The sequence below is a fragment of the Pocillopora verrucosa genome, chromosome 4 (assembly GCF_036669915.1).
Source record: "Pocillopora verrucosa isolate sample1 chromosome 4, ASM3666991v2, whole genome shotgun sequence".
In the NCBI taxonomy this organism is placed as follows: Eukaryota; Metazoa; Cnidaria; class Anthozoa; order Scleractinia; family Pocilloporidae; genus Pocillopora; species Pocillopora verrucosa.
In genome coordinates, this window is record NC_089315.1 from 15,287,860 (window position 1) to 15,314,701 (window position 26,842).

The window sequence follows — 26,842 nt, forward strand, 5'->3', positions numbered from 1 at the left end:
AAATTATTTATTACATCTTTAAAAAGCTAATTTCAAATTTATGCATTAAGAAGCACTTTACTGAACAAAGGAATTACTGAACGTCCGTCGTAAACATTTACAATATTTTGAAGCGTTTTTGGGACCTTGCAAGACCCTATGGCGTTCCGTCGTTGCCGTGTTTTCGACATATTCCTCCTTGGAAAGTAACCCTCGGATGCATAACCCTGCTAAATAATATTTACCCTCATTCGATCATGTACTTTTTTATAAGATTTTTGAAAGCAAAGCTGGATTCCATGTTTTCTTCTGGAACAGCATAACTTGCTTCTTTTGTAGAGGCATTTTACCACATTGAATATCTAATATGAAGAAAGTCAGTTTTTGAAACTGCAGTTTATTGGCTCTTTGCGAACCAGAATTTAAGGCCCCCTGTCTCTACCCAGAGTTTCATTATCAAACAGACAACTGATGTTAAAAACGGTTAATGTGTTGGTGGAAATTCACATCTCACGACAAATTGCGACTTTGCTAAATCCATATCAACACTGAACTCTTAATACAACTGTATCAAAAGCGAAATACAAAAAATCATATTCTACGATACATGTTTTACGATATAAATCATACTACGATTTGAATCAATTTTAGGAGACATCTCAAAACGAGGAGAGTTTTCACAATCGTTCATTTGCCGTTTATCATATTACTTTCGAATGGACTTTATTTCGGTAAAGTGCATCCGGATTTTTATTCTTAGAGTAAGCAATGTATGTACGCGCGTCTCCCGATATTCAGCTTAAAAGTTTCCACTCATTAAATCAAATGTTTTACAGACGCCCTCATTATTCATGCAAATAAAACAGTCGACGGGAAACAAGCCAAATGGCCAAGAGTTTGCCAAATAATAATAATTATTGTAACATTAAAAATACGAAATAGTGGCCTCATTACCTTTTCATTCCAGATGCAGTTCCATCTCTTTCTTTCATTTGTTTCGACGATTAGAAATTTCTCTCAATGCTACGTGCCCATGCAGTGGAAACGTTGTTTCAAAATCATTGAAAAGGGAAAGTAAAAAGGATGAACTTTATCGCTATTTTGCTACAGTTGCAATCACTGCCTTGTGGAAGACAAACACTCTTCATTCAAGATCCTTTACCTTGCCATTTAAAATGTTATATGCTGGCCTGACCAATGTTAAATCGTCACACTTGTAACAGAAAGAGAAGCCGGCGCGCGAGGATTAACTTTCTTACCACGAACGTTCTATTATACATGATATTAATTTCCCAAATTCCTCTTCGTTTCGATGAACGAATTTCCATTTAAATGGCCTTTAACTGGTAGAATAGCTTGATACCTGTTTGATGTCAATTTCATAATATGGTCACGGCGAATTAATATAGGGGGGGAGTTAAGCTGCAAAGGCCACATACTTGAGACAAACACCACACATCCAACGCCGTTTCGACTTCAATCTTTTATGTAACAACATAAACCGTAGAACATGTATAACTTGACTGCCAGAGACGATCCAATCATTGCAAACACATCAGTAAATGTATTTTCTAGAAAAACAGCCACATCAGCAGAGTGCTTAGTGAGGTGGCTATACACGAGCGACTTTCATCTTTCTTTTCTTTAATCCAGGATTCGAGGTCGTGCAGAAGTCTACATTTCTCTTGTGTTCTCCAACAGGTGTGGACGATTAATGAGTACTTCGGACTAGTGTACCAAACCCGGGATGTAAAAAAATCAAACATTCCCAAGTCAAAGATTCGTCGCATAATACATTGTATTTGGTGGTCTTCGTGTTTATGCATTTGGCGTGAAACCAGGAATCACGCAAATCGCATTCAATAGCGTTTTGGTTTCTCCTGTCCATAAAATCATGTAGGCAACAAAAGCAATCACATTTCTAAACTTCAAAACTGCTGTACACTCTACCGATGGCGACTGATTTTCGTCTTCATTGTACTTCCTAGACGAAATAGAATGAAATGCTTCCCATTACAGCCACTCCATATGGAGACATTATTCGCGTTGTTACCTCGCTTCTCTGTAGATTTCTGGCACTCCAAGCTGATGAAGAGAGTCAGTCAAACTCAACTAAGTAGGAACGAGAAACATTTGTTTTCCCCTGCCTTTATGCAAAATAAGACTCAGTTCACCTAGATCCTGCATTTGACGACCGGACCCGGCAAGGTGAAAACAACAATCTTTTGGTTTTTCGCATTTGCTATCTCAGTGTTACCTTTTACCGTATTCTCGAAAAGTATCTCCACTGGTTAATAAAAGCAATGTACATGTTTCCTGAAAGATTATATGCAGTCTTCAATGTTGTTGCCGAGCAGACACCCGTAATTCGTAGGATCCCCGGGGGCAAATTCCATAATGTAGGTGTCGGAAGCTGGTCTTTAAACTCTCCGAGAAAGTTACCGAAGGAGGATTTGATTCTCTGGGAAGGGTCGAGAAGATGACACTGTCTGTATCATTGAACAGGACACGTTCTTGTAGCACATCCATAGCATCGTAGAGACAAAGATGGGTCCAATACGTGTTGAAACAAAGATTTCCAGGTTAAGTGAAAAAGGATCGTCTTCCGTCTCGTGTATGAAATGAACTTCTCTCCGGCATGGGGATGACGTCAGTACCGGATATACTTGTCACTTTCGTCGAACTCACTGAATTTACGGGGTTCGTTCAATTCTTACACCTGGGTCTAACCCCTAAGTTTTCCCCACATAGAGTTGAAAATCTTTTTAGCCAAGGAGCGCTTTCCAGGGTTCTTAGCAATCTTTGAAGGGTCGAATTCGATACCTTAATGAACTTTTTAGGCCACCAGAAGTTCTTGGCTTTGTGTGGATTGCCACTCAATTATCCGCTGGGATCCTCTTTGTTAGCGCTTCGTGTTCACATAATCTCGGAAGAATTTGTGGAAAGGAATGATTTGTACCCGTTCTCTACTACTTCCTCTTAGTCTGGAGTGCAACACGAATTTCAATCAGAGAACAAATTTTAGTTAATTTCTTAACCTTGTTGTTAGTCTTTGACTACCATTTCTATCATAAACTGAAAGTAAGACACTCAGGGAAATAACCTTGGACTCGCCATGGAACATATTATTATTTCCCTCTTGTTTTATTTTACTTTCAAATATCAGTTCATGTCTTTCTTGTTAGAAACATGGTCAAAATATCTTTACTTTTTATTTTTAATCTAAACACCAGTTAAAAAAGGAAAAACAATTATCCCACTCTTTGTCATTCAAAATGCAATACCAGTTGTTATTGTGTAGAGTTGTTCCATTGGATACAATGCAATAAATTACTCACTAAACGGCCATTTGCTTGCTCCTCTTGAGGTCGAAGTTATTTTTATCGAGGAGGTTGGATAAGAGAGGTGACGCACAATTTTCCGTTTCCCCGGGGTTTGACACGAAATTTTTAAAATGTTTACTATATGAAATGCAAACAGAAAAATTGAATTTGAGAGATTATCACGAAAACCAACCTATTGATGGATATTTATGTCTGTCTTTGCCTGTATCTGTTCTCCTTCTTCATCTGCTTTTCGGTTCTTTAAGTTAAGCTTGTACAAGTTTCTCCCTTTTATAAACACTAAACAGCACAACATCGAAGAAAAAAAAGTTGATAAAAAAAAAGGGAAAAAATATTCCCCTACAGGCTAAAACTAGTCACAACACATGCATAAGACATAAGCCCTTCTTAAGGCCATTATGTTTCACAACAGAATAAACAAGACAATTAGACAGGACATCTTTTATTGGTGTAACAATAGCTTTGCCGATGCGAAGCACTCACATAGTGGGGTTTTATTTAGCGCAGTAACACCAGCTGCTGGCCACAAGTATACAGTTAAGTACTTCATGTAAGTGATAAGCTTGCGAGAAATTATTGACCTCTTAAGCTCTTTTCACAGTTTTTATATATAGAAAAAGTGTAAAATTCCTTGCATTCCCATAAAATCAATAATGTTGTAACTCTTTAATAAAAAAAAACAAACAAAAATAAAACTAGAGTTCTTCAATAAAAAAATACAGGCTAAAATAAACTGGTGGATGGCTTATTTCAGCTCCAAAACCAATTTGTTTGCTTATTCTAAAATGACAACACATCATTTAAGTAGAATTAACATAAACAAGATTGTTAGAACTTTTCATCTTTATTCTCATTTTGTAGTTGTGTGACATATCTGTTAAGGTCCCACATGGCAAAACATGATAAATTATTCAGTGAGAAGTTTCCATTTTCATAGTCGTGAGTTACCTGACTATTTACTGAGGAATAGCTTCGTGAAAACTAGGGGTTGAAACCGAAGAAGGAATTTTTACAACTAATGTGCGGTTATTGAATAAGTAATTTTTTTTGCCTGTGGTTGGGGAACCTGGAGCAGTGATAGTAACCAATGAAAGAGGACGACATTCGATGGGAAACAGTGCTATTTTACATTTTTCTTTTATTCTTTCTTACATTTTCTTTTTCTTTCTTCAGGTCTACCTCTTCTTTGTTACAAACACTATGAATATTTATCTCAAGTTTTTCATAGCAATTTCATTAAAATTTCAAAATACCAGTTAAAACGCATAAACTGGTGGTGAAAGTTGAGTAGAGTTAAGCCATTGGACACTACATTATAAGTTATTTACCAGAAGAAAATTGGCGTGCGGATCTTGCGATGTCAGTAGTTATTTCTTCGAGAACCCAAGAGTTGAAAGGTAAGAGTGTTGCCAAGTAATTTTGTTGGAGAAAATCAGACTGGCTCAGAGTTTTGGTAATTTTGCACTACTAAATATGCGATGAATATTTGACATTTGTCTAGGAGATTTTCTAATCTTAGTTCTAGATAATTAAAAGTCGGCAATATTTATTCAGGTTGGTAAAGATGACTTTAAAAGAGTTGGTGATCTTTTGTTCATGGTGCACTAGATAGGTAGTTTAGTAGTTGAAAAAACATGGTAAAAACCCATTATTCATGCGTACTGACTTTAAGAAGAGAAAGCATAATTCCAGTGAATTTCATCATGAGCATTTGACCACCTTTGTAAGATAGATCTTGAGAGTAAAATACTCCAAGACAGAAATTGGTAAAAAATAGTTGCATCCCCTTCAACTCATGAAATCACCAGTAAAAAAACACAAATCACTTTTTTTTTTTTTACCGAAGTGGCTCATCAGGCTGTAGAAGAACTTTACTCGTTGTGTTTCACAATATCCATGATAAAGGGAAAATGCCTTGTGAAACAATTGACAAGGGCGAAGTGACCTCCGAAGACGAAACAATGTTTATCTCATTATTTTCAGACCGCAACTCGGACATAGGACATAAACGTTTCTTTACAAGTCCTATGTAGAATGATGTTACATGTTTATGTTACGATCCATTTATCTAAGGCAGGAGCAAGGTCTGAACTTAAAAACGAAAGAAGAGAAGAAAAGGGAAAGGAGTTTTAATTCCTTCAATCGCTCGATTTCTCAAGTTTGCTCGTTTAATCTATGTTTTTGTAGCGTTGAAATGATGGTAGCTATCTTGTATAATCTTAACTGGCCTCACGTGTACGTTTAGTCTGCGGGAACCACGACATAAATACCCCCATTAAAAAAATCGAGGCATGTTTTTTTTTGGTCCTTGCAAGTTTGGAACTTCTTAGCTTAGAGAATTTTGACGGATACATATAGTCTTATCATGAATTACAGGAAAATATTTAAGGGAGTATATGGGCTTCTCTTGTAGGACTCCTGTGAAGACGAGCGTCTTAGAAAAAGAATACTTGAAGTCTTCTTTTTTACTAATTTTTGAGCGCCAAACGTGAAATTCTTTATTCCAAAAAATATGAACTTTTATTTACATGCATCAACGGGCAATAAGAACAAGTAGTAAAAATTGCTTGAAGGTTTCCATTGGACGAGACTTCGTATAAGCAATCAATTATTCACTGAACAATAGTGTTATTAACATCACGTAAATGTACTCGTCATTTCTGTTCAAGAACTAGAGAGGATCGGTAAGAAACGAGACATATTCTTTAAAAAAGTAAATCACATTTTGCCTACGTGAATTTAAATGTTTTCATAATTACTTGACTACTCTGAAAAATTCAAGGAGAAGTTCACCAATTTTTACGAGAAATAGGATATCACATATCCCAACCTCCTCTATGGTATTAATTTCATCTGCTTTTCGTCATGGATTATTGTTTAATTTGAGGATATCAATATCAACGTTTGATCTTACTAACATAGCCGCTAAATTCTTATTAACGTCGAAAGTAATGCGAGCAAGGCTTTTAGCCAATAACTTTTCGCTTAGTGGTGGGAAAAATCAGTTCCTGTGCCCTCATTGAGACCTTTTGTGATCTAATATTATGTAAAAATCTGTAATTCATTTATATTGTACTTACAATGCAGATAACAAAATATCATATGGGAAAGGAGTGGCAGAAAACGTTGCTGCAGTTTTTATTCCTTGCTTTGAGATTTGATAAGTTTAACGTTAGGTGGGTGATGGGTTTTTTCCACTGTATGACAATTAATCCGCGGGATAAGAGTTATTTGATTTCTGAAAAGACCGGGGCCAGATAAAAATGTTCGCTAGTGCTAGACTGATTTTCGGTATCGTATCACTAATTAGCCATATATTTTCAATACAAGTGTTAACTGAAGTGTATTGGCAATATTACGTATTACCCTTTATCAAAAATTGACTGTCAAAGACTGCCTGCGGCCACTGGTATAACACAATTTTTATAGCATTGAAATGAATTAGAGCTCGTAAAATAACGCTAGAAGGTGGTGTTGAAGGATATTCGTCTCAAATGCAAAACATGAAACCTGCCACATCCCACATATTTATGAGTACCCTGTTCCACAAGAGAACTAATTGACATTCAACCAATGCTTAAATGGTAACAAATAATAATATTAACTACAATAATTATAATAATGATAACAATAGTACTGTAATAATATCTTAAAGGGGCTAGCTCGAAAGCTTTATAGTTCCCCCATCCCCTGAGCTCCAACAATGATTACCTATGCTACTTTCCATTTCGCCTGTTTACACTGCACACGGTATGCTATGAATGCACGGCCGAGCGGTACACATAAATAATTTTCTAAATTTATTGCAATTTTTCGTTTCAAACAAAGAGGCATTCCGCGTTTTAGGATATTCCGTCATTCCGCGTCTTAAGATATTCCGCCATTCCTCAGTTCCATCATTTTGCCGAATAAATCAAGGTATCGTATTTAAACGGAAAAAAAAATTGTTTAAGTTTTCATGATGTACCGATCGCATTCATGGACATATTTCTGCAAGGAAAAGTTTTGATTTAGACTATACGTCGGTGGATGCCACTGTAAAGTTATTAAGATATTTTTTTCTTCTTTTGTTGTGTCACGGCAAGAAATGAAGAGATTACATCTTCGGATCTACATAATTTGCTGATTTAGACAGTAAAATGCTCTATCTTCAAAGACAAACATCTTTCTCAAGTTTCATGATACGTTTTTAATCGCGAGAAATCCTGAAATCATTGTGAGATGCTTACGTAGCGTCATGGCGTGAACTGTAAAGATAATGTGCTACTGTCTTTAAGCCAGAAATCACAAGAGGAGAGAACTCAAATGTGTATCGAGTACAATTGTCGAACTACTTAGATACTCCGAAAAAAACAATAAGTAGCACTGGGAAACATCAGGTTAAGATCGGAATTCTATTACACTCACTCACTTATCTCGAAAACATATGTAGCTTCTCTTCCTAAAGGAAGTAGTAGCCGCAAAAACTGGATCATTGGATAACGCAGTTCATGAGCTACCATTTGCTAAGCCGTCATGACTTATGAGCCATTATACCATGCGCGCGCACGAGGAGGAGTTAAACTGAAAGTGTTTTGTACAGTGTAACTTTCCGTTTGTTCTTACTAAGTAAAGTTGGGAATATCTATCTCTATTTTGGGGCGTTTTTGATGCAATAATTATTCCTCTCTTTCTTGCTGTATATCAGATGATTATATCTAGCTCAGCCATATGGCCATCATAGGCTATCTGTAAGGTTGAATTAAGAGATTAATTACGTAACCTCCAATATTTTGTGTGTCAGATACTACTAGTCCAATGGCTGCCCAGAGGAGTCTTCTTTCGTTGGTTGTTTTGCTTTTGGTTATAAACTGGCCACATGTGGAGAGTAAAACCTTGCACAAAGAGGTCTCAGGTGTCAACGATGGAGTCGCATTGAGAGAGAAGAGATTCGCAGTGGATCCTCTGAGCGCAATCGGCCTTGCTGTGAGTGTTGCCTCAGCCATTCAAAGCGCTGTTTGTACGTTTTCAAGTGTCTGCGGTGGTGATGAAGTCACTCATGCGCTCGAAAGGATGGAGGAAAAGCTGGATGCCATACAGAATGACGTCACAAGTATCAGGCATGATGTGGAAGAAATTTGGAATGAATCAAAACGCAAATGGTACTTTAAACATATAGATAACATCATCCAACAGAGGAAGGCGGTTATCGCCGACTTAAAGAATAAAGACTACACTCAGCGGGCTAAAGACAAGCAAACCCGATTTATCCTTGAGGTGTTTGGTACCACATCAAAAGACGAGTACGTTGAAAAGGCACTTCTCCACATTCCAAAACTAGTCACAGATGAGGGACTCGTCACCCATTATTTCGACGTCCAGATCAGAGATGGAAAATCTGTCAAAGAAGCTGCGAAACTGACATGGGCATTCATAAGGAAAATCTTTCGATACCAAGAAGATGGCTATGCCTCTATTGTCTTTGCAGCCTCCATGAAGTATAAAGATGATGAAGCATCTTACAACAGCACGATGTCTGAGGTCTGCGCTTGGTGGCCAAAGTCCACAGACCCCGAATACAAGAAGTTCTGTAAAAAGTTTGTTAAAGATACGACTGCCGAGAACCGAAGAAAGAGTCAGGAGGACTTCCTCTACGTTATAAGAGATCTGGCTCTTATTCCAGTTCAACTTGTGCAAACGGACTGCAACAAGTTTGCGGATTCCAATGGGGTGCACTACTCCGAAGGTCATCTTTATGTTTCACAACCTCAAGCCAAAAAGATCTTGATCGTGGACCCAAAGACACTGGATGTCGTCAAGGCCCTTTCGGTACCGGGATCTGAATGTGGTGGAGATTGCCATCCAATTGGAGTAAGCATTAAGGCAAAGGACAACTTGATGGCGATTGGTGCAAAGAGCAGTTTGCCTGCGGGTGAAAGCAAAGTCATGCTGTTCAAGATAAAGGGCGACCTTACAAAACCAAGTGGCATCAGCATCGAGCACTACTATACAATGCTTCAACTCTTTCCTGTTAATAGAAAGGACGCCGATGTAAGAGACGTTGCATTTTGTGGAAATCGCTTTGGATATGCCGATTACAATGGAGTCATATACAACTGGAGAATGCCTGACGAAATGTACTATGGCTGGAATGATGGTAAGCCGGTGCCCGACTTGTATGACCGCAACGATTGGTCACTCAGAAACCAATATAACGTCAAAAAAGACCACCAATACTACCTTGGATGTTCAAACAGCCGAAGAGACTGGCTGGTGGAAAAAACAAACCGGGCTACAAAAGGAGATGGAGTAGGTGCAGTACCGTCGGATTTCAGTGGGTCCGTAAGCAATATCTTGGAAGAAGGGGCGGAAAACGTGGTTCTGTATGAAAATTGGCATGATGTTGGAGATGGGCGCTCACGGATGAATAATTTGAAGGGATTAGCCATGGATAGCAAGAGAAACTTTTTCTATTCCTCTGGAAGGCATTGGGCAAATGGTGTCTGTGGAGTGTACCAACGCACTTACGATGGCAAACGCCGCTACATAAGAGAATGGAATAAAGAGAGCAAGATCGAAATGTTTGGCATGGCAGTAGATGAAAGCGGCTTCCTGTTCTCAATACAGAAACATGGCTCAAAAGGAAAATGTCTTTACAAGTTTCACCATGAGATCGACTTGGAGGATATCAACGTACCTTAGAAAGACGGCGTAAATATTTCAATCATTCAAGCTGCAAAATGCACAAGATAATGCATAGTATTAAACCAATAAAGATGTCCCAAAAAGGAACAGCCACAGTAATTTTTCTTCATTAAAGCCTTTTTCTAAAGGCTTAGAATCTCTCTCTGAGTTTTAGCATTCAAATTTGTCCAGTTTTGGTAGCTGTTAACACAGTGCAATTACCACGTTCATAATGATCATCCAAGTTTAACGACCCAGTTTACCCTTTGCTTTTATCATATTTCTCTTTGACAATCGGAAGTTCACTCTTCCCTAGAGGAGTGCCCAATACGTAATGAACAGAATAATTAGCCACAAAGATGGGTGGAAGTTTTTACAATTCAGTCACCATGTTTACCATTTCTATATCCTCGGGTGAAAACTTTCGTAGCGAAAGGGACATGTTTTAGAGGTGTCGGGATCCACCACATTTTCCTCGTAGAGCAGTTGGTACATTTCGGTTTGCTCCATAGCAGCAATAATGTAACTTCGTCACAGACTTGGCATAGAGAGCACTATTTCCATTTATACAGGTATATGAACAATGGAACAAGCTAGCGCAAACTTACAACCCGGGTTTGTATAAAGTGCATATTTTTAGCACTCTTGGTGATTCAACTCAGAGTAAAATTCAACCCAAGCCTCTGTACAGAAGCCAAAGGAGCTACTTGATTTTTTCTACAAGAAAAAAAGAAAAAGCTTAACTTTGCTTTAGAAGTCTCTGTAGACAATTAACCCTTCCACTAGGTTAATATTGGTACCCTGAGATCGCTTACTGCAAAGTTGCCTATTTTGGAACGTCAACAGTTTTCAACCTCTATCCCCCTAAAATCCCTTTAATCCACAGGGAACCTCTAAAAACACCTGCGCGATATTCAAACGCCGTTCCCGTCCTCTCCACGCTCCAAAAAGACCCTAACTTTAATTAGCAAGTTTCTAAAACCGGTTCCTCTCTTCAATACTACAAACAGAGCATTTTGAGCTACACTTAACCATGAAAGAAAAAAAGAAAAAACCAAGAGCACTGCTTTGATCACGGTTAACATCTCCAGCTGTGAAGTAATAGTATGAATAAGAAATCATTTGGTAAAAGATGGAATTTTGGTTCGGTCGTACGAAAAGCTGATTCATTTCATATTGAAACAAGTAGTAAAAAACGTTTTCGATGAGTTCCAGTGATTCATTGTACTCGTCTATTCCGTTATTTTATTCATTTAGTTAATCGTTTATCATTTTTTTCTTTGAGTTGAGAATCGAAGGTATTCATGCTGAGCTCATAAAAGTATATTTGTCTAACTGAGCATTATGATGATGAATTCGTGGGTTCCTTAAAAAGGTTTATTTTTAATACAATAAACCCTATATGAAATATTAATATTACGTAGTTCTTCATAATTTTACATAAAGCAAACAAAAGAATCACCACTTATTTAAGAGGTGGCTGTAACACAGACATCTGACGATCAAGATATATTATCTTCATTTTGTCAGTTTTGAGAGAACTGTATTGACACAGAGTAAGTGACTTTCTCGATCTACAAAACATGAAAATCCTCGACGCATTTCTAATCCTAGCTATCTTCAGAATAGCCTTTACCATTACTATCGCGGCTAAAGTTGACGCTGATTGCAAAGTTAAGACAGGTCTGGGCCAAGCCCTCACAGGGCATAGTTTCTCAAGTTTTACTGTGAAAGACTTTCAGGATTGCTACCAAGAATGTAAAGCCAATGAACCAAAATGTCGTAGTATGAATTACAATGGTGACCACAAACGCTGCGAGCTCAATAACGCAACTGAGACATCGCATCCGCAAGATTTGAAGGAAGTCCCTATGTCTGTATATTTTGAGAGCCGTCATCGAGGTAAATGAAATGAATATAAAGGAGATATGCTGGCGTTTAGGTACCTTGCACAATATAAAAACGTTACGAGCTGAAAGAAACCTTTACTTTTATGTTTAATTTAAACAATGTGAATACTTAATCCACTTGCCTGTGAAACAGTTGAATTCTATTGCAAATTGTTCAAGCGACTTCTGGAAGTTATCAGCTAGCTAAAATATATTGTATATTACGTTGGCAATCGTGTAGACACTATTTCATATCTTTCGACGACCACTTATTTTGGGAAAGATAAAACTGTGCAGAGTCGTTGTTCGTTAAGAAGATCAGAGTTTATTTATATTGCTCTGAACTGTTACACACTGGAGCAACAGCGAACTCAATTTGGTAGTAAAGCAAAATTTTATATTACAGATGATTTTTAATTTTTTCTGCTCTTCTTCTACCCTTGCTTAGTCTTGTGACGAAAAATTTACATGTACATGGGACGCACAAAAAACACTGAAATTAAATAACTGGCTTAATTCAGGATAAACGTTTGAGGCTTTCCTTTTTTTCAATTATTAGTATCTGTAGGCTCTCAACGTCATGTCGCTGGTAAAACATGTCAGGAAATCTTATCAAGAGAGGAGTCTGCAAGCGATGGATTCTATTGGCTGAATTCAAATGATACAGAGGATCCATATGTTTCCTTCTGTAACATGACAAATGGAGGCGGTAATGTTTAAAGAAGATTCAAGCGTTATAATTTAGCAGTCTGTTAAGTAAACAAATTTTCCTTCCAGGAATTCTTAAATGATTAAAATCATTCTTCGCATGTCTAATAATTGGCTTTCAAAAGAAGAAAGCCTTGATTAGAAAGCTGCCATTAAAATTTTCACTCCCAAGATCTAATTAGTAATTCTCCTTACTATCTCCCATATAATTCTTATAATGTTAGTTCAGAGAATTTGGTATTGGATCAACTAATAATCCCATAATTGATACTCTTCTCTATTCTCATTTATTGATATTGATATTGTATTGATATTGTAAGGAGAAATTCTGTCTTGGTCACTTGTGGGAGTGAAAGGGTTAAGCACTTTGTGTCCTAGATTGTGGAAGATAAGTTCGCCACATACGATTGATTTTTGAAAAAAAAAAAAAAAAAAAAAAAAAAAAAAAAAAAAGAAAAGAAAAGAAAAAACAGACGTTTTTATCCACTATACATAGCCTATCATGCTCCTTCACAGTAAAAAATTCAGACTGTCATTTATACGACAATACTCGTAACACTGACTCAAAATAGTGAATACGCTCTGCTTAGACCACTTACTCTCTTGTTTCGGGATCATACACGATTACTGCGTTCACCAGGGTCGAAAAAGGCCAACGCTAATGGTAATACTTTCTTCGCAGACATCAGTGCATCGTATGACTTGATATTTCTGGACCGTAACACAACGAACTTCGTGGAACTGAATACCTCTTTACCAGACCTCTCCGCCTTCACAGTATGCTTTTGGTACAGAGCCTGGGCGCGACAGTTGGTTTTTTTGTCCTATGCCACCGGCAACATGACCGATGCTATAATGATGTTTCTTTCTGAAACCGGATTATTTCGATTCTTGGTGCTCAATAAGCAAACGTGAGTAAATAATGACTTTCATTATTTAATCAGTAAGACTATTTTCGGGGAGACACAGTATCCTTCCCCTTTGTTGGCGACTGAGTATCAGGTGGAAGGTTTGGGTTAAAAGGTTAGGGTAATGGTTAGGGTTAGGATTAGAGAAAAAGCCTTTTTCTTCATTTAAGGTCATTTTTTTCTCATATAAAACTTATACTCATATAAAACTTTCCTTACGTTGTCGGGAGTCGAAGGTTGGTCAGAAATCAAATGCAACACCGAGAAATCATCACAGAGTTTAAATCTGCCCTCTCATGCATCGAAAAACTATTTCTACAGGCACAGTCATACCGGTACCTATAATGATAGAGTGTGGCATCAAATGTGTGGCAAATGGACGGACAGTGATGGTTTTGTGCACCTGTTTGTAGACGGAGAGCTTCAGATACGCGGTGACACAACAATTCATGGAGTCGTTCCTGGCACTGGAAAATTAATTCTGGGCCAAGATCAGGATACTTTTGGAGGTGCTTTTGATAGAGAGCAGAGTTTTGTTGGTGAGATGAGCCACCTGTATCTCTGGAACACTGATTTAGAGGACAGCGTAATAAAAAGCTTGAGCATGCACTGCAAAGAGTATCCGCATCCAGGTTACATCTTGAGGTGGTCCGATTTTTCGACGGGGATAAACGGCAATATTACGAAACGTGACAATTCGAGATGTGTTACAAAGCAAGATGTTTTGCTTTAGAACGAGCCTTGAAAAGGAAAAGGTTCGTGGCCTGTGAAGGTTTTGTATTACTTATTTCAAGTCATTATAGAGTCACAAAGAAATACATTTGGGTGGAAGAAAACCAAACATTTCCTTTAGATGCACAAACAGTGACTAAGTTTCTTTCCCATTAAAACTGGGAAAATCTATGATTGTCAGTAAACCTTTGCACTGCCACCTTGTTATCTATAATCAAAATATATAAAAAACTCCGTAATCATAAACTCATAGTTTGTAAAGTTTTCATTTTTTCCGCCAAGTGCGATTGAACTTAATGAAAAAGGACAGTTTACAAAAAAGATCGAAATTTTTCGTTTTGCAAGAATTCATGAAGTCCTTGCTTAATTTCCAGAAACCTTTAATTTCAAATTTGATTTACTATACAACCGCCCTAATTGCTATTGGGTATGTACTTTCCTTTGTATGTTTCTTACGGCTATCAATTATTTACAGAGTGATGCTCAATTCTGTTGTTCACAGATATGACAATTTATAAGCAAACTACCTTTTTGACTGCTCTCAACTGACACTTAGAGGAAATATTTTCACAGTAGCGTCCTTATTTCAAATAAGGGCCTAGTTTAATAAACATTTCAAAAAGGAAATCAACGAACAAAACGTAACATGACGACTTTGTGTGATTCGTGATGTCTGAAAGTATACTAAACTGTGGAGCTATGTAAAATATGGACGAAAACTACAAGCAAGGAAGCGTGTGTATTAAAAGTTTTGCTCGGATAGAGTCAGTGCGGATGTTCAGCTTTGGTCTTTCCTATTTCATTTGATTTGCCAAAACCAAACAGAACCAGTCAAAGCCAACAAATAGTACAGAACAACTCCATTTACGAATTAGTTATTTGAATTCAGCTACAGTCATTTTAAACCTTGTAACTCGCACTCGGTTAACATGATCGAACCGAGCTGACCCAAACTCCCATGTATGTCAATTTTTTTGTTTGCCGGACAGTTCGAGTTAGCGCGGTGTTCCACAGCACTGCCCACCCTAATAAGTCAACGCTTACATTGTTTCATGTAGGTACGTGCTTCTAAATCTTGAGTTAAATTTTTAGCTTCATTTAGATATTGTACCCATTAAAATTTAACCATCCTCGACAGAGCTTTTATCTAACAATATTCACTACATACTGTGGTTTAAGATTCCAATATAATTACAGAAGCATTTAGACTTGTCTCCAAATGTGCAGAGTACTCGACTTCAAATGTCGCCATATTGAAAACTACTCAGGAACCTAGCCGCACACATGGCTTGGTTACTGAGTTACCAGATGACGGGAACTGAATGGCGAATTGAGACCTTGACGTGCGCTTCACCAAAAGCTGCAACTCTGGTTCACTAAAACATGCAAAAATTTTCATGCAAAAATTCCCTGCTGTGTAGCGTAGCGCCTATCTGTTCAAAACGATCGCCAAGAGCTGAGGGAAAGACGAGTAAATCGGGGTTTTGACACAGCAACCGGTTAATCTTTCTGGCCAAGAATGAACGTAACAGCACATTAAGGCAAATTTCATTTAGTTAGGGCCGTATTCCGAAGCTGAAAACGCTCTCACTTTGAGTCACAATTGTACATATAAGACTGAGACTATATGGTTTCTAGGAGTATACTTCTCTTTTAAGAAACACTCAAGAAAAAGCTAAGGCCTCTTCCCCCCCCCCCCTCCCCCCTCTCCCCTCCCACTACCCTTTAGTAAACCTTAAACGGGCTTGTTGGCTTGGCACGACTAGTAGTGAGCACCCTTAGCCAAGTCATGTAGAACTTCCAAGAATGTGCTTTATGGAACGAACTGATCAGGTATAAAGTCAGAATATGAATGTGAAATTAACCTGGACTTCAAAACCTGGAATGATAAGTTGCTGGCAAACTTATTACGATTTTGTAAGTAAAGTCAATTTACAAATGATTGCGTCGCTCGCGACCTATTTACAGGTAGAGCAGCTGTGTCTTTTGGAGTTCCTACTGTTGCACCTGATCGCATCGAGCGAGGAGAAAGCCACAGGGCCTTAATATGCCTTCTGAAATCTTTGCTCTGAAAACAGTAGATAATTGGATTGGCAGCCGAGTTTAACGAAACCAGAACCACTGTCGTCGTGTGTACTACATCACCGTGAGAATTCAAACCGTAGAAATCAAGAACGTAGGCAATGAGGTTTGGAAGCCAGCATACAGCGCACACAACTGTCACGGATAACACCATTTTCGTGACACGCTTGCGTGATCTGACCACTGCAAGCTGAGGGAGGTCCACAGGCTGTGATTTTCTCACCCAAAGCTGATAAACAACTCGGCTGTACAGAACGGACATGATGGTAACCGGCAGAATACCAATCATGATGAGCCATCCCAAGCTGTAAGCATTCATGTACCAACCAGGGGGCCAGTCCTCGTAGCAGAAATCTAAACTCGCGTCGTATTTAACGAGCAGAAACAAGGGGAGATTCCAGCAGATGGAAAATAACCAACAAGCTGGGATGATAAATTTGAGTTTTTTTTTCGAAATACGACGGTTCTCGTCATGGGGATACAGCACCGCAAAGTACCTTTCAAACGCAACTCCAATTAACGATACAACCGACACCACTCCCCCTGTCCACATAAGGTTCCCACCAGTGCATAGTTTGCATAAGTACTCTCCAGTGAGGCCATTCGGATGGTTAAACGTATGGAGGAATATATATTGTGGTGATATAAAGACGGCCACCATCATGTCAGCGCAGGCAAGGTTGATAAGCAGGAAGTTCATGGCAGTTCTCATCCGTCTGTTCCGCCAGACCACCAAGCAGACCGATGAATTGCCAACGAGGTTGACTGCCACGATCAGCGAAAACGCCGTGCGAAGACCGATTTGTGCCGCCTCAGAGTATGTAAACAAAGACATGGTGTACAGAAGATTCCAAACTTGACAGAAAGGAAACCGCTCAGATCTGAAAACAAAGTTTCAAGATATCAACAGATCGTATCGATTGGCACATGTTTTATCTTTTCCTACTAAGAGCATAAATTTTGAGTGCATTGTATTAAAATCAGGCATTCCAAAATATCTCAAATATGTCTTTGCTTCTCCAAAAAATTAATATGTCTTTAACCTCACCACAGTTATTGTTTGACAATGGTTAGTGACTTTTATACTATGCAAATGTTGCCGAGGTTTAAGTTTCTACGATTCAAAGCTAGTCGTGTTTAACCAAAATTGATTCCACACCAGAAAAAAGGGGCGAGATTGTTATTAAGCAGAGGAGTTCTGGTTAGAAAATCACTGCCCCTCTCGTTGCATCCGTTTCATAGCCTACATAAAATGCCTTTGCTTCTATTGAGAAAAAAAAAGTTAGCGTCTTTAACTTCACCATTGTTAAAGTTTAACATTGTTTATCTTAAAATCAGGTCTTTTAAGCTATGTCAAACATGTCTTTGCTTTCCCCCAAAAGAGAGTTTGTGTCTTTAACTTCACTATTGTTATTGTTTGACATTGGTTATTGACCTACCATGCAAATGTTGCTGAGGCCTTAGTTTCTACGATTTAGAGCTCGTCGCTTTTAAGCAAAATTGATTCCAAACCAAACAAAAAGCACGAGACTGTTCTCAAGAAAAAAAGTTCGTGGAGGAAAATCAGTGGAACTCTTGTTGCTTCCGTTTCATCACCTACATAATTCCAAGTTTGACGGAAAAAAATATAATTTGGCACGATTCATTTGTCTATCTGCGTTTACACAACACCGAAAAAACTAAATAAAACCTAAGAACTTGAAAGAAACCACCAGCCACGGAAATAATTAGATAGCTGTACTTCGAAAAGGCTTTTCATTCATTGGAGAATTTAGGCTCAGCATGACATTCATGTCAAAATGCCAAAACTCCAAAATTGAAATTATTAGCCGCGTTTACTCTATGAGGTAAGAGCTTGATTTTTTCATTACCTGAGAGATGTGGATAACGTTATTCACTTTACATCACTGCACAAATCTTTTGCAAGTAGATGTGACCTGTAAAAAAAAACTTAAGTCAAATCCTTTGTACAAGGGTAAAAAAAAATAACAGCCAGGTTTGGCATCGAAGACTTCTAAGTTCAAACATGAAATTGAATGACTTATATCTTTTGACGTATGGCAATTTCTTCATCCTAAAACGTCAAACTCTGACTGCCAGTCAATTGAAATATGACAATTTCCTCTTCCGAACACTATAATTGCTAATCATGGCTCTCATTATTTGAACTGGGTGGAACAAAGTAAGACGTCACAATGTTAAGCTTTAAAGCCTTAAGGACTAAGACTGTGATAAAAAAAAAATTAAAAAAAAAAAAAAACTCGATAATTAGCCTTCTCCCTTACTTCAACGGACTCTCCTCTTTTTCCTGTTGCCATTTTTGTTTTGTTGTTTTTTATTTATTCGTTCTCTCTTTTTTATCTTTTTTTTTTGCTTTTCGTCTTTTATTGCTTACATTTCTTTTTGCCAAAGAATACCATACAAAGTACATCTCACTCGATAATGTGCAAAGAAGTTGAGGGCGATCGAAAACACGCTAACCCAACGATAATAATTGAATATAGATGAATTCCTGAAAAAAGGGCAGCTTTTAGTAAAACGGTCTTATCTGGAACCGTTCTGGCAAGTGGAAATTTCAATCTAAAGTCTAAAAATTTGCGTTCGAGAGAAAAAGCACCACTTCAATTTTGTAGGCAATGATCATATTTTCCGGTGTAATTCTGGAAATCTCTTTACAAACGGAATCGACGTTTACCTTACACTACAACTTTCCTAAAATCGCAGATCGACTGACACACACCTTTTTCAGAAAGAATTATTTGTCAAAAGGCAGGGCGAAACTAATTTAGGCCTAATTCTTTGATTAAGGCGATTCGCTATTGACGGAAAAACGGAATAAAACACCGATGTAGCTTATAAAACTTTTTAAAGACTTCATTAACTCTCCCAGAAACTTGTAAGTTCGATATTCGATCCTAGTAAGCCCTGTTGATGCAAAAATACTGCATATTTGCCTTTTAGAAAGAACTAAGGAAAATACGGAGTTAGGATTGAAATGACTCTGTTGATGATGTCGACGATTAGCATCAGTGAAATCATAACTTATTTTTATCGGTTACCAAAAGGGGATGATCGTGTCGAACTCTTTTCCTTCGTCTAGATTTGAATCTCACGAATTGTGGACTGCAATTTTATCGTAAACAATTGTTCAATAGCCACCGTGAATTTATTTTCTAGGTAAACTGCTTTTGAAATCGCGCATCACTGAGCAAAATGAGATCAGTTTGTTTGCGAACTTTATTAAACGTAAGTATTTCACACACTACCTTTGAATAAGCAAGTAGAGTCTTTAGCTGTTGGCATTAACTGTTGTACGCTACTTTCGGTTGATAATTTTTTGTTTGCCTGCATATGCACTATGGGTCTCAGCTCAGTGGGGAATTTTTACCTCGTAAGCATAATATCCGTAATCTCTGTGTAAACGAATATTAGATCTTTTTTTCGTGGTTGAACGAATGGTGGCTTACGCATTACACAGCGATATGAAATCTAAACCTTAATCATTACCAAAATTAAGATCATAAAGCAGTCATATTGCAATATTACCTTAAATACGGTAATCAATTGCTCAAAATTGCATTTTATCAATTGAGAATCTCTCACTGAGTCTGCTGTGAGTATGGCGTATATTTTTCTTTTCGTTTAACAATAAGATAAGATACCCTTGATGATGGATTTTTGGCACGGTTTTCAAGCTCTTTAATTACCTTTTTTTCACCAGTTTTAAAAGTCTTTCTTGTGTTTTCGTTTTAATTCTCGACAAACACTTCTTTTCCTATGCCGGCTTCTTTCTCGTAAGAGTTTCGAAAGGCATAATTATATTACTGTATTTATCAACATCGGTGGAATATATCCAACCCTTGGTCATGTATAATAGTTCAGTTATAGAATAGGGCACAAAATTATCGTTTGTTTTTTTGATCGCTATACTGTTAACAAGCCAAATACAAAAATATTTTTTCGCGTCATCTGTTATCTTTCCACACCAAGTAAAAACCTTATCTCTCCGTCGTCTGATAAATAAATTACCATTTACACGATGAGATTCTGGGAAGTTTACCATTGTAATGATAATTCAATCAGTTTTCCTTTTAAGAGGCAAAGCTATAATGACATGGCCTCATTATCAGTTTTATCTCCTGGATTGCACATTACTGACAAGACGAAGCTCTAAATCTCTTAATAAGAATTGATGACACAGGAAAAAAAAAAAAAGATAAATAAAAAGCACTTATAAAACACAGCTGGAATTTTCCACTTTCCCACAATGGTAATTTTAACTTGTTAGCCAGTGTATTTGTTACAAAATAATTCGACGGCCATCAACTAAGTTGGTAAATGTAAATTGTCCACCAGACAGGGTTTCAAAAGCTGACATTTCGAACGAAGTATCAGTGTTTCTGTTATTTGTTTTTAATAATTAAATCTCAACAAGTTAGAGTAAACTCGAACTACCCTTTTTTGCCCTTCGGTCCATTAATGATTATTCATGAATTAAAAGAGACATTTTAACGAGGGATCACTGTGTCTTTTCATAGCGACAATCTTCAGTTAACACGCTAAAAGGTTGAGGAGAAAGCTGAAGATCTTACATCATCAGCTTAGAATGACAACGAACACAACGTTCATTCGTCGGTTGAACTTTTAAAAATGCTTGAAAAAGATGCATCAAAATACCTCTTTGAAACGAAGCTAAAGATAGTTTTGACACACCTCGTTAGCAGTGAGCCTAAAACAAGTTTTAATACTCACCTTTAACACTTCAACGCAAACCTGCTCATAGGTGATTTTTCTTTTTTTCCTTGTAAAACCCTCTCCTCCGTTGCCTTCGTTTTACCGTATTGGTCAGAATTTGGTCGATACTTGCCTTGGAATAAAGTTAAGGAAAAACGAATGAATAATTGAAATAAAATATCTCATGATATCAATGAAATCACCACAACTGAGTTTGATAAGTTGTCACCATGGCATTACCTTTATGTATTCTTTTCATTCGTCCAGTTTTAAGCCTGTCGGATTGTGAACCTCACTTTTTGCGTTAGAGGTTCTCCTCTGTTGCCTTCCTTTTATCGCATCAGTCAGAATTTGATCGGAGCTTTGTAGCGGCGTAAATTAAGCCTGTGGGTCTACTTAACCTTTCCTTTTTTGATGAGATCTAATGTTTAGATATTAGGGACGTTAGGACTTGCCAAAATTTTAGTTATTAAAACCAGAACCGTGCGAAATGTAGGCGTGGTCAAGGAACAGCTTAAAAGAGAAAATGATGTTCTCCACCTTGCCTTCCACTACGCCGACGTGGAATAGCCATTTCACTCTAGACACAAAATTTTGTTAAAAAACGAAATATGAATTCAGGTTAAAAAGATGTGGATGTTTCGAATCTCCTGTTTTATCCACTGATATTAAACATATCACCTTTCTTGATTAAACGAAATTAATAACCGAACAAGTAATGTGTGGCATGGCAACAGAATACTTTTAGAGCTGAAATTGTTTTCAACAGTTTTTTTTAATTAAGGAGATATTGGAAAGCTGAAAATGACCGTGTAGATAACTGCTTTCTTCACTTGCAGTTATCACACGCTTATATCGTTGCTTCCTGTTGAGTGAATCTGTGCGGGAACAAAAAAGAAAACTGAGCCATGCAAGTAGAGTACCACCAAGTTATCCTTACGTAAAAAAAAAAAGTGATGCTCTATTAAGGTCCCGTAGATAAGCTACCTGCTGTTGTTAAAATTGCATCAAAAGTTATTTGTTTTCAAATATCTTTAATCACAACATTATCTTTTGAAATTAGCACCTTACTAACGGGGATATCGACCCAATGTTAAAATGGTAAAAAGCTCTTCTTTAAAAGCACAAAGTCATGTTGGTATACCCGGTCACCATGGCGTCAATGTTAATGATCCTCAATGAATAGAACGTTTTAAGCGCACAGTAAATGTATCGTGTTTAAAATTCAAAAGTCAGAAGAAATTCTAGTTTTTCATTGATATTTATGTCATAAAGCGCATCATAGGTGAAAATTTTCAAAGCAGTTTACATTTCTACCTAATGATATTAGCAGTATATTTTCGCTCCTGCTTCCGGATAAAGCACACAGAAACAAACCTTTTGTTTCTTAAGTTTTTCGATCTCAGACTAGTCAACTTTTAGGATACTCTAATGCTTAACAGTCATGAAGTAAAAAATCCAAATGGCTTTCTTGAACTTGGGAAATTTTTCAGTTTTCCAAAATGTTCTCAAAGATAAAACCGTTAAATTTTTCAACAGGTAAATATTACCCAAGAGCATCGAATATTTATGATAAAATGTAATGAATTTTTTATGTGTTCTAAAATCACCTCCTTGCTCTTCCTATAAATATTGTTAGTTGCCTTTTTCAGTTTTCCAAAATGTTCTCAAAAGATGAAGCTGTTAAATTTTTCAACTTGATGGTACACAATACATATGAAATTGCACCTGTCAGTTTAAGGGTGTCTTTAATGGAAAAAAAGGCCAAAAAAATTGTTTCAAGAGGTTATTATTGGGAAAAACTCTGCCAAGAAACCATTGACTCGAGACTTTTGTGACATCTTTTGTTGAACAACTTGCTTTTAATACTAATGAATGACAGTGAATGATACAAGCATATGTACAGTCAAAAAATATGTAAACATTTTCAAAGTTAATGTTTTAGAAACTTTAACTTACTTTTACTTTTAAAAAGTAGTAGTATTTTCCAGTCAAGCTACTGGACGTACAGACTGTGCGACTGTTTTTAAGATAATCATTGCTGAAATGAACACAAAAAACAAGTGTTAACGAAAGCAAACTGCACATTGTAGCTGAGTGAGCCACACACGAGAGGGACTGCAGGAGTCACCATAGGATTTATAATTTAGTATTCATTGTTAGCATGAGTGACGGTAAACTAACTTATTATCAAGAGCTATATCAGAAGTAAAAACTGACCAATTCTAAAGATAGTTCCTAATAAAAACTGAAAAAAAATGTTTCTGTGCTTTTATATTATAAGTTCTTTCAGATCACTGGATTGTTTTCCAAATTTGTCACAGGAAATTATATAGGTAATTGACAACAGTTTCCCTTACCCGGAAAACACCTTGTTTTAGCCAATCAGCAATTCATATTACTGTTTTAAAAACATGTCCAACTCTGTGAAACGATGTAGTTTATGAGGGTCTCACTTCTGACAGCCCTCTCCAGCCCTATCTGTGACAAATTCCTTCTCAGCATTTTTTTTGTTTCATGATACTGAGATATATAATTTTGATGATTAAAGAAACAAAGAGACATTAACTGGGTCTTGCCTCAGCTACAGAACAGCTAAACTCAGCCAGAGCTTGCACTCAGATTGCTTTCACAATTGGCATCCTGCATAAATTTACATATTTAAATGAGATATGTGTCTAAAGTAACCTACTAAAATGTAAATCTAGTCTAATATATATTTATGGTGCATTTGTAACATAAAATTAACCATAAAATTAACCTTTGTTCCCTGGCTAAACTTTTCTTACCTGTTAAAAATCATCAAATCCTAATTTAAATTATGGGTGTACTTATTTCTATTATTTTCAAATCAATTAAGGCTGTTATGTAAGAATTAATAATTGTATCAAAGTGATGTCAGCATATACATTCAAGGATAAATTTGGTTCATTGTGCCATTCACTCCCAAGACTCCTTACTGTCTGGCATACAATTCTAATGATGTTAGTTCAGAGAATTTGGTACTGGATCAACTAGTATATCAGTGCTTTTTCTCTTTATTCTCAGCATCTGTCTCCTTGACATTATAATAAATTGTAAGGAGGAATTCTGTCTTCATAACTCATGGAGGTTAAATATTTAAGAAATAATATCAAGCACTTTGAATTTTAGCCTTGTTATTTCAAACCAAATGGTAGTAAATGATTAAAATCAGCAATAGAACCTTTTATAAGCAGAATGTACATAAATAATAAAAACAAACAAGAAATTTAATATGTAACCAATTGGGATGATACCAGTGACTATCCAGAGCCCATCCCTTTCCCTGTCTCTCCATCTCTTACTCAGTTTCTAATTCCTGTGGAGAGTATGGTGGTGGTAACTCTGACACATCATAAGATGGTGGAGGGGTAAGTGGAGTTTGGTTGATGGATTGACCTGAAAGAATAAAAATTAATCAGGAAATCTATTTTAAGCTGCAGTTTTAGATGGCTGGGTGCAATCTTGACCCTTTTTTCATTTCTTTGGTATTGTATTAACCTTTTCATTAGGGATGGTTGACCAACATCTTTGTGGACCATCAATCACTGATTTCTAATTGCATGCCTTGACAAATAACAAATAATATCTTCCCAAAGAAAGGATATTGGAAACATTGTCAGTTGTCATGGTCAATTATCGCCTTTTTGTGGCAAAACAGTTTTACATATGCAAAAGAACCACACTGGCTAGTGATTCCTTCAGATATTTCAAAAATTTTGAAGGTGCCCTGAAGAGTTATGGCTGTCTCACACAAACTCCTTTCAACAGCTCCACCTTCTGAATGGGACTTTTTTTAGGGAAGTATGATTCTATGCAAAGACTTCTCTTTTATTTTATTGGTTTGTGCCTATACTATTCTGTAAATTATTAGGAAATGTGTCAGTGAAGGCATAATAGAGCAAGTTTTCAGGTAAGGGTTTGGAAATAGGTCAGTAATTTTGTATTGGCATGAGACGGAAGTCAAGGCTGTGTGTATCATTCAGTACCAGGTTTTATAAGGAAGGGTTTCTTTAAGTTATTTGTCAAATTAAAGGTGAATGAAGAGTCTTCGGATTTTTTTTTTTTTTAAGGACAATGCATTCACATCACATTCTCATCTCTAAAGTTCATAAATTTATCTATTCCTTTACTGAGCACTAAACTTATCATTTTTCTTACGTAATCTATTTACAAAGATGATGCTATTGTCACATCACTGATCATGGCAGTATGCAGGACATGTCATATATGAACTTCGTAATGGGCCTCGCTCACCACAGAGTCTCTGTAGCTCAGTAGCAGAGCATTGGAGTGCAGAATTGACCTCCCTCTTGGGGACTCAGAATTTTTTTTTTGTCCCACGCTTGTGATAAGACAGAAAACATATTTCTCTATATCAAGCTCTTTCTGCTCAATTGACTATGTTTGCTCTAGTGAAACAGGGTCTACTGAAAAGTTCCACTGCAAAAGTCCTGTCAAGCAAGATTACCTGGTTGTTGACCTTGTGTAGGTTCTATCTCATCTGGTGGAATTGGAGCCCCAGGATCTCCAGGTCCTGGTAAATTGTTTAAATCTACTTCACATGTATCTGGAGCTAAACCTGTTACCATAACAACAAGCTTTGGATCATCACATGGGGGAGATAAGCCTCCATCTAAACCAGGTGGTTCTGCGGGAGGTAGCTCTTTAAAACCTGCAAAGTAATAAATATTTTCTCCAATGGAGACAAAATGCCTGTGGTTCTTGAATATACATGTACTTGAACTGGACAGAGTGGGCTCACTTATGATTAGGCTCACACAGGTTAACAGATGGGAGCTTATGCTCTAAATTCTGTCACACTTGGCCACATCAATGCATAAGGTTTTCCTCAACTTAGGGACATGGATACATTAATCAATAAAAGAGCCCCTAATAAGTCATAAACCTAGCATTTATTGCATCAGTAAACTCATTGAAAATTGAAAAATTTTAAGCTTATGTCAATAATGGTAACACTGGACTGAGTGGAGTCCAATTCAAGGGAAATCAAGCCAAAATTTTTCGAGTAAATTTTGGTTACCATCAAACTTGGGAAAAAAGGAAGTGTTCTTAATAATGTGTCCCTTATTTAATCTTGGCCTAATAAACTCAGCTAAGTTGAAAAGAGAACTTGAACAGTCGTGTAATTTATTCCTAGTTTTAAAGGGATGATATCAGAATTTGATATCATTTTCACTACATCAATTCATTGAGTACCAGTTATAGTTAATCAATTTAGATTAAAGCTTTAGAAGCGACACTTAACTACCACAAAAAAAATATTGCCTACTATAATCAGCTTATACGTTATAATTAAAACGGAAGTTTAAAATATGTTTAAATTTGTAAAGAGGCTTACTTCGCTCTTGTTTCTTCCTATCAAAAGTGGTGAGGATAATGTCTAATAAATATTCTTGTCCCTTGCACTTCTTCTGAATAGCAAAACACAACTGGTCAAAAGCAGTGGGACCTTTATCGCCCAGAATGTCCAAGAATTTTGCTCGTTTCTTGGTTGGAGTTCTCTCTGCTTCAATTTCATCGCAGTCCGCTCGATCAAATACTCGCTTAGACCTCAGATAGTCCAAAGTTTTCTCATATTGCAATTTGTCAACAAGCAGTTCCCTCAGTTCTATCAAAACTTCATTTTTTAAGGACCAGTACACTTCAGACTCTAAAGCGGAAGTCATAACGTTGAACGCCATGTTGGAATGTTGAGAAAGCATTCGGAATCAAGGTATACACGACATACTTATGGCTTTCTGATGATATCCGCAGCGTG

General features: G+C 37.0%; 4 protein-coding genes across 8 annotated transcripts; 2 read left to right on the plus strand and 2 right to left on the minus strand.

Moving 5' to 3' along the window:
• Window positions 1-7,156: 7,156 nt before the first annotated feature.
• LOC131795835 (uncharacterized) lies at window positions 7,157-10,058 on the plus strand. Its single transcript, XM_066165796.1, has 2 exons — window positions 7,157-7,241; window positions 8,107-10,058. Exon 2 carries the CDS (start codon window positions 8,121-8,123, stop codon window positions 10,002-10,004), a length of 1,884 nt encoding a protein of 627 aa, XP_066021893.1. The 5' UTR covers window positions 7,157-7,241; window positions 8,107-8,120; the 3' UTR covers window positions 10,005-10,058.
• Window positions 10,059-11,569: 1,511 nt separating this feature from the next.
• On the plus strand, window positions 11,570-14,322 carry LOC131796452 (C-reactive protein-like). The gene is made up of 4 exons (XM_059114044.2): window positions 11,570-11,888; window positions 12,435-12,584; window positions 13,266-13,494; window positions 13,813-14,322. Exons 1-4 carry the CDS (start codon window positions 11,570-11,572, stop codon window positions 14,222-14,224), a joined length of 1,110 nt encoding a protein of 369 aa, XP_058970027.2. The 3' UTR covers window positions 14,225-14,322.
• A 1,640-nt stretch (window positions 14,323-15,962) lies between these two features.
• On the minus strand, window positions 15,963-21,711 carry LOC131796377 (QRFP-like peptide receptor). 4 transcript variants are annotated; one of them, XM_059113957.2, is made up of 3 exons: window positions 21,079-21,711; window positions 18,177-18,242; window positions 15,963-17,186 (listed from the first exon to the last, which is right to left on the minus strand). In XM_059113957.2, exon 3 carries the CDS (start codon window positions 17,138-17,140, stop codon window positions 16,151-16,153), a length of 990 nt encoding a protein of 329 aa, XP_058969940.2. In that variant the 5' UTR covers window positions 17,141-17,186; window positions 18,177-18,242; window positions 21,079-21,711; the 3' UTR covers window positions 15,963-16,150. The 4 variants fall into 4 exon arrangements, with proteins under 4 accessions (XP_058969940.2, XP_058969947.2, XP_058969955.2 ...); XM_059113964.2 differs by having other exon boundaries at window positions 21,058-21,711; XM_059113972.2 differs by lacking the exon at window positions 21,079-21,711 and adding an exon at window positions 19,572-19,674.
• Window positions 21,712-22,863: 1,152 nt separating this feature from the next.
• LOC131796045 (B-cell lymphoma/leukemia 10) lies at window positions 22,864-26,789 on the minus strand. Of its 2 annotated transcripts, XM_059113708.2 has the most exons (4): window positions 26,423-26,789; window positions 25,532-25,735; window positions 24,318-24,459; window positions 22,865-23,080 (listed from the first exon to the last, which is right to left on the minus strand). In XM_059113708.2, the coding sequence occupies exons 1-3, from the start codon at window positions 26,784-26,786 to the stop codon at window positions 24,362-24,364; spliced, it is 666 nt and encodes a 221-aa protein (XP_058969691.1). In that variant the 5' UTR covers window positions 26,787-26,789; the 3' UTR covers window positions 22,865-23,080; window positions 24,318-24,361. The 2 variants fall into 2 exon arrangements, with proteins under 2 accessions (XP_058969683.1, XP_058969691.1); XM_059113700.2 differs by having other exon boundaries at window positions 22,864-24,459.
• Between the last annotated feature and the right edge of the window lie 53 nt (window positions 26,790-26,842).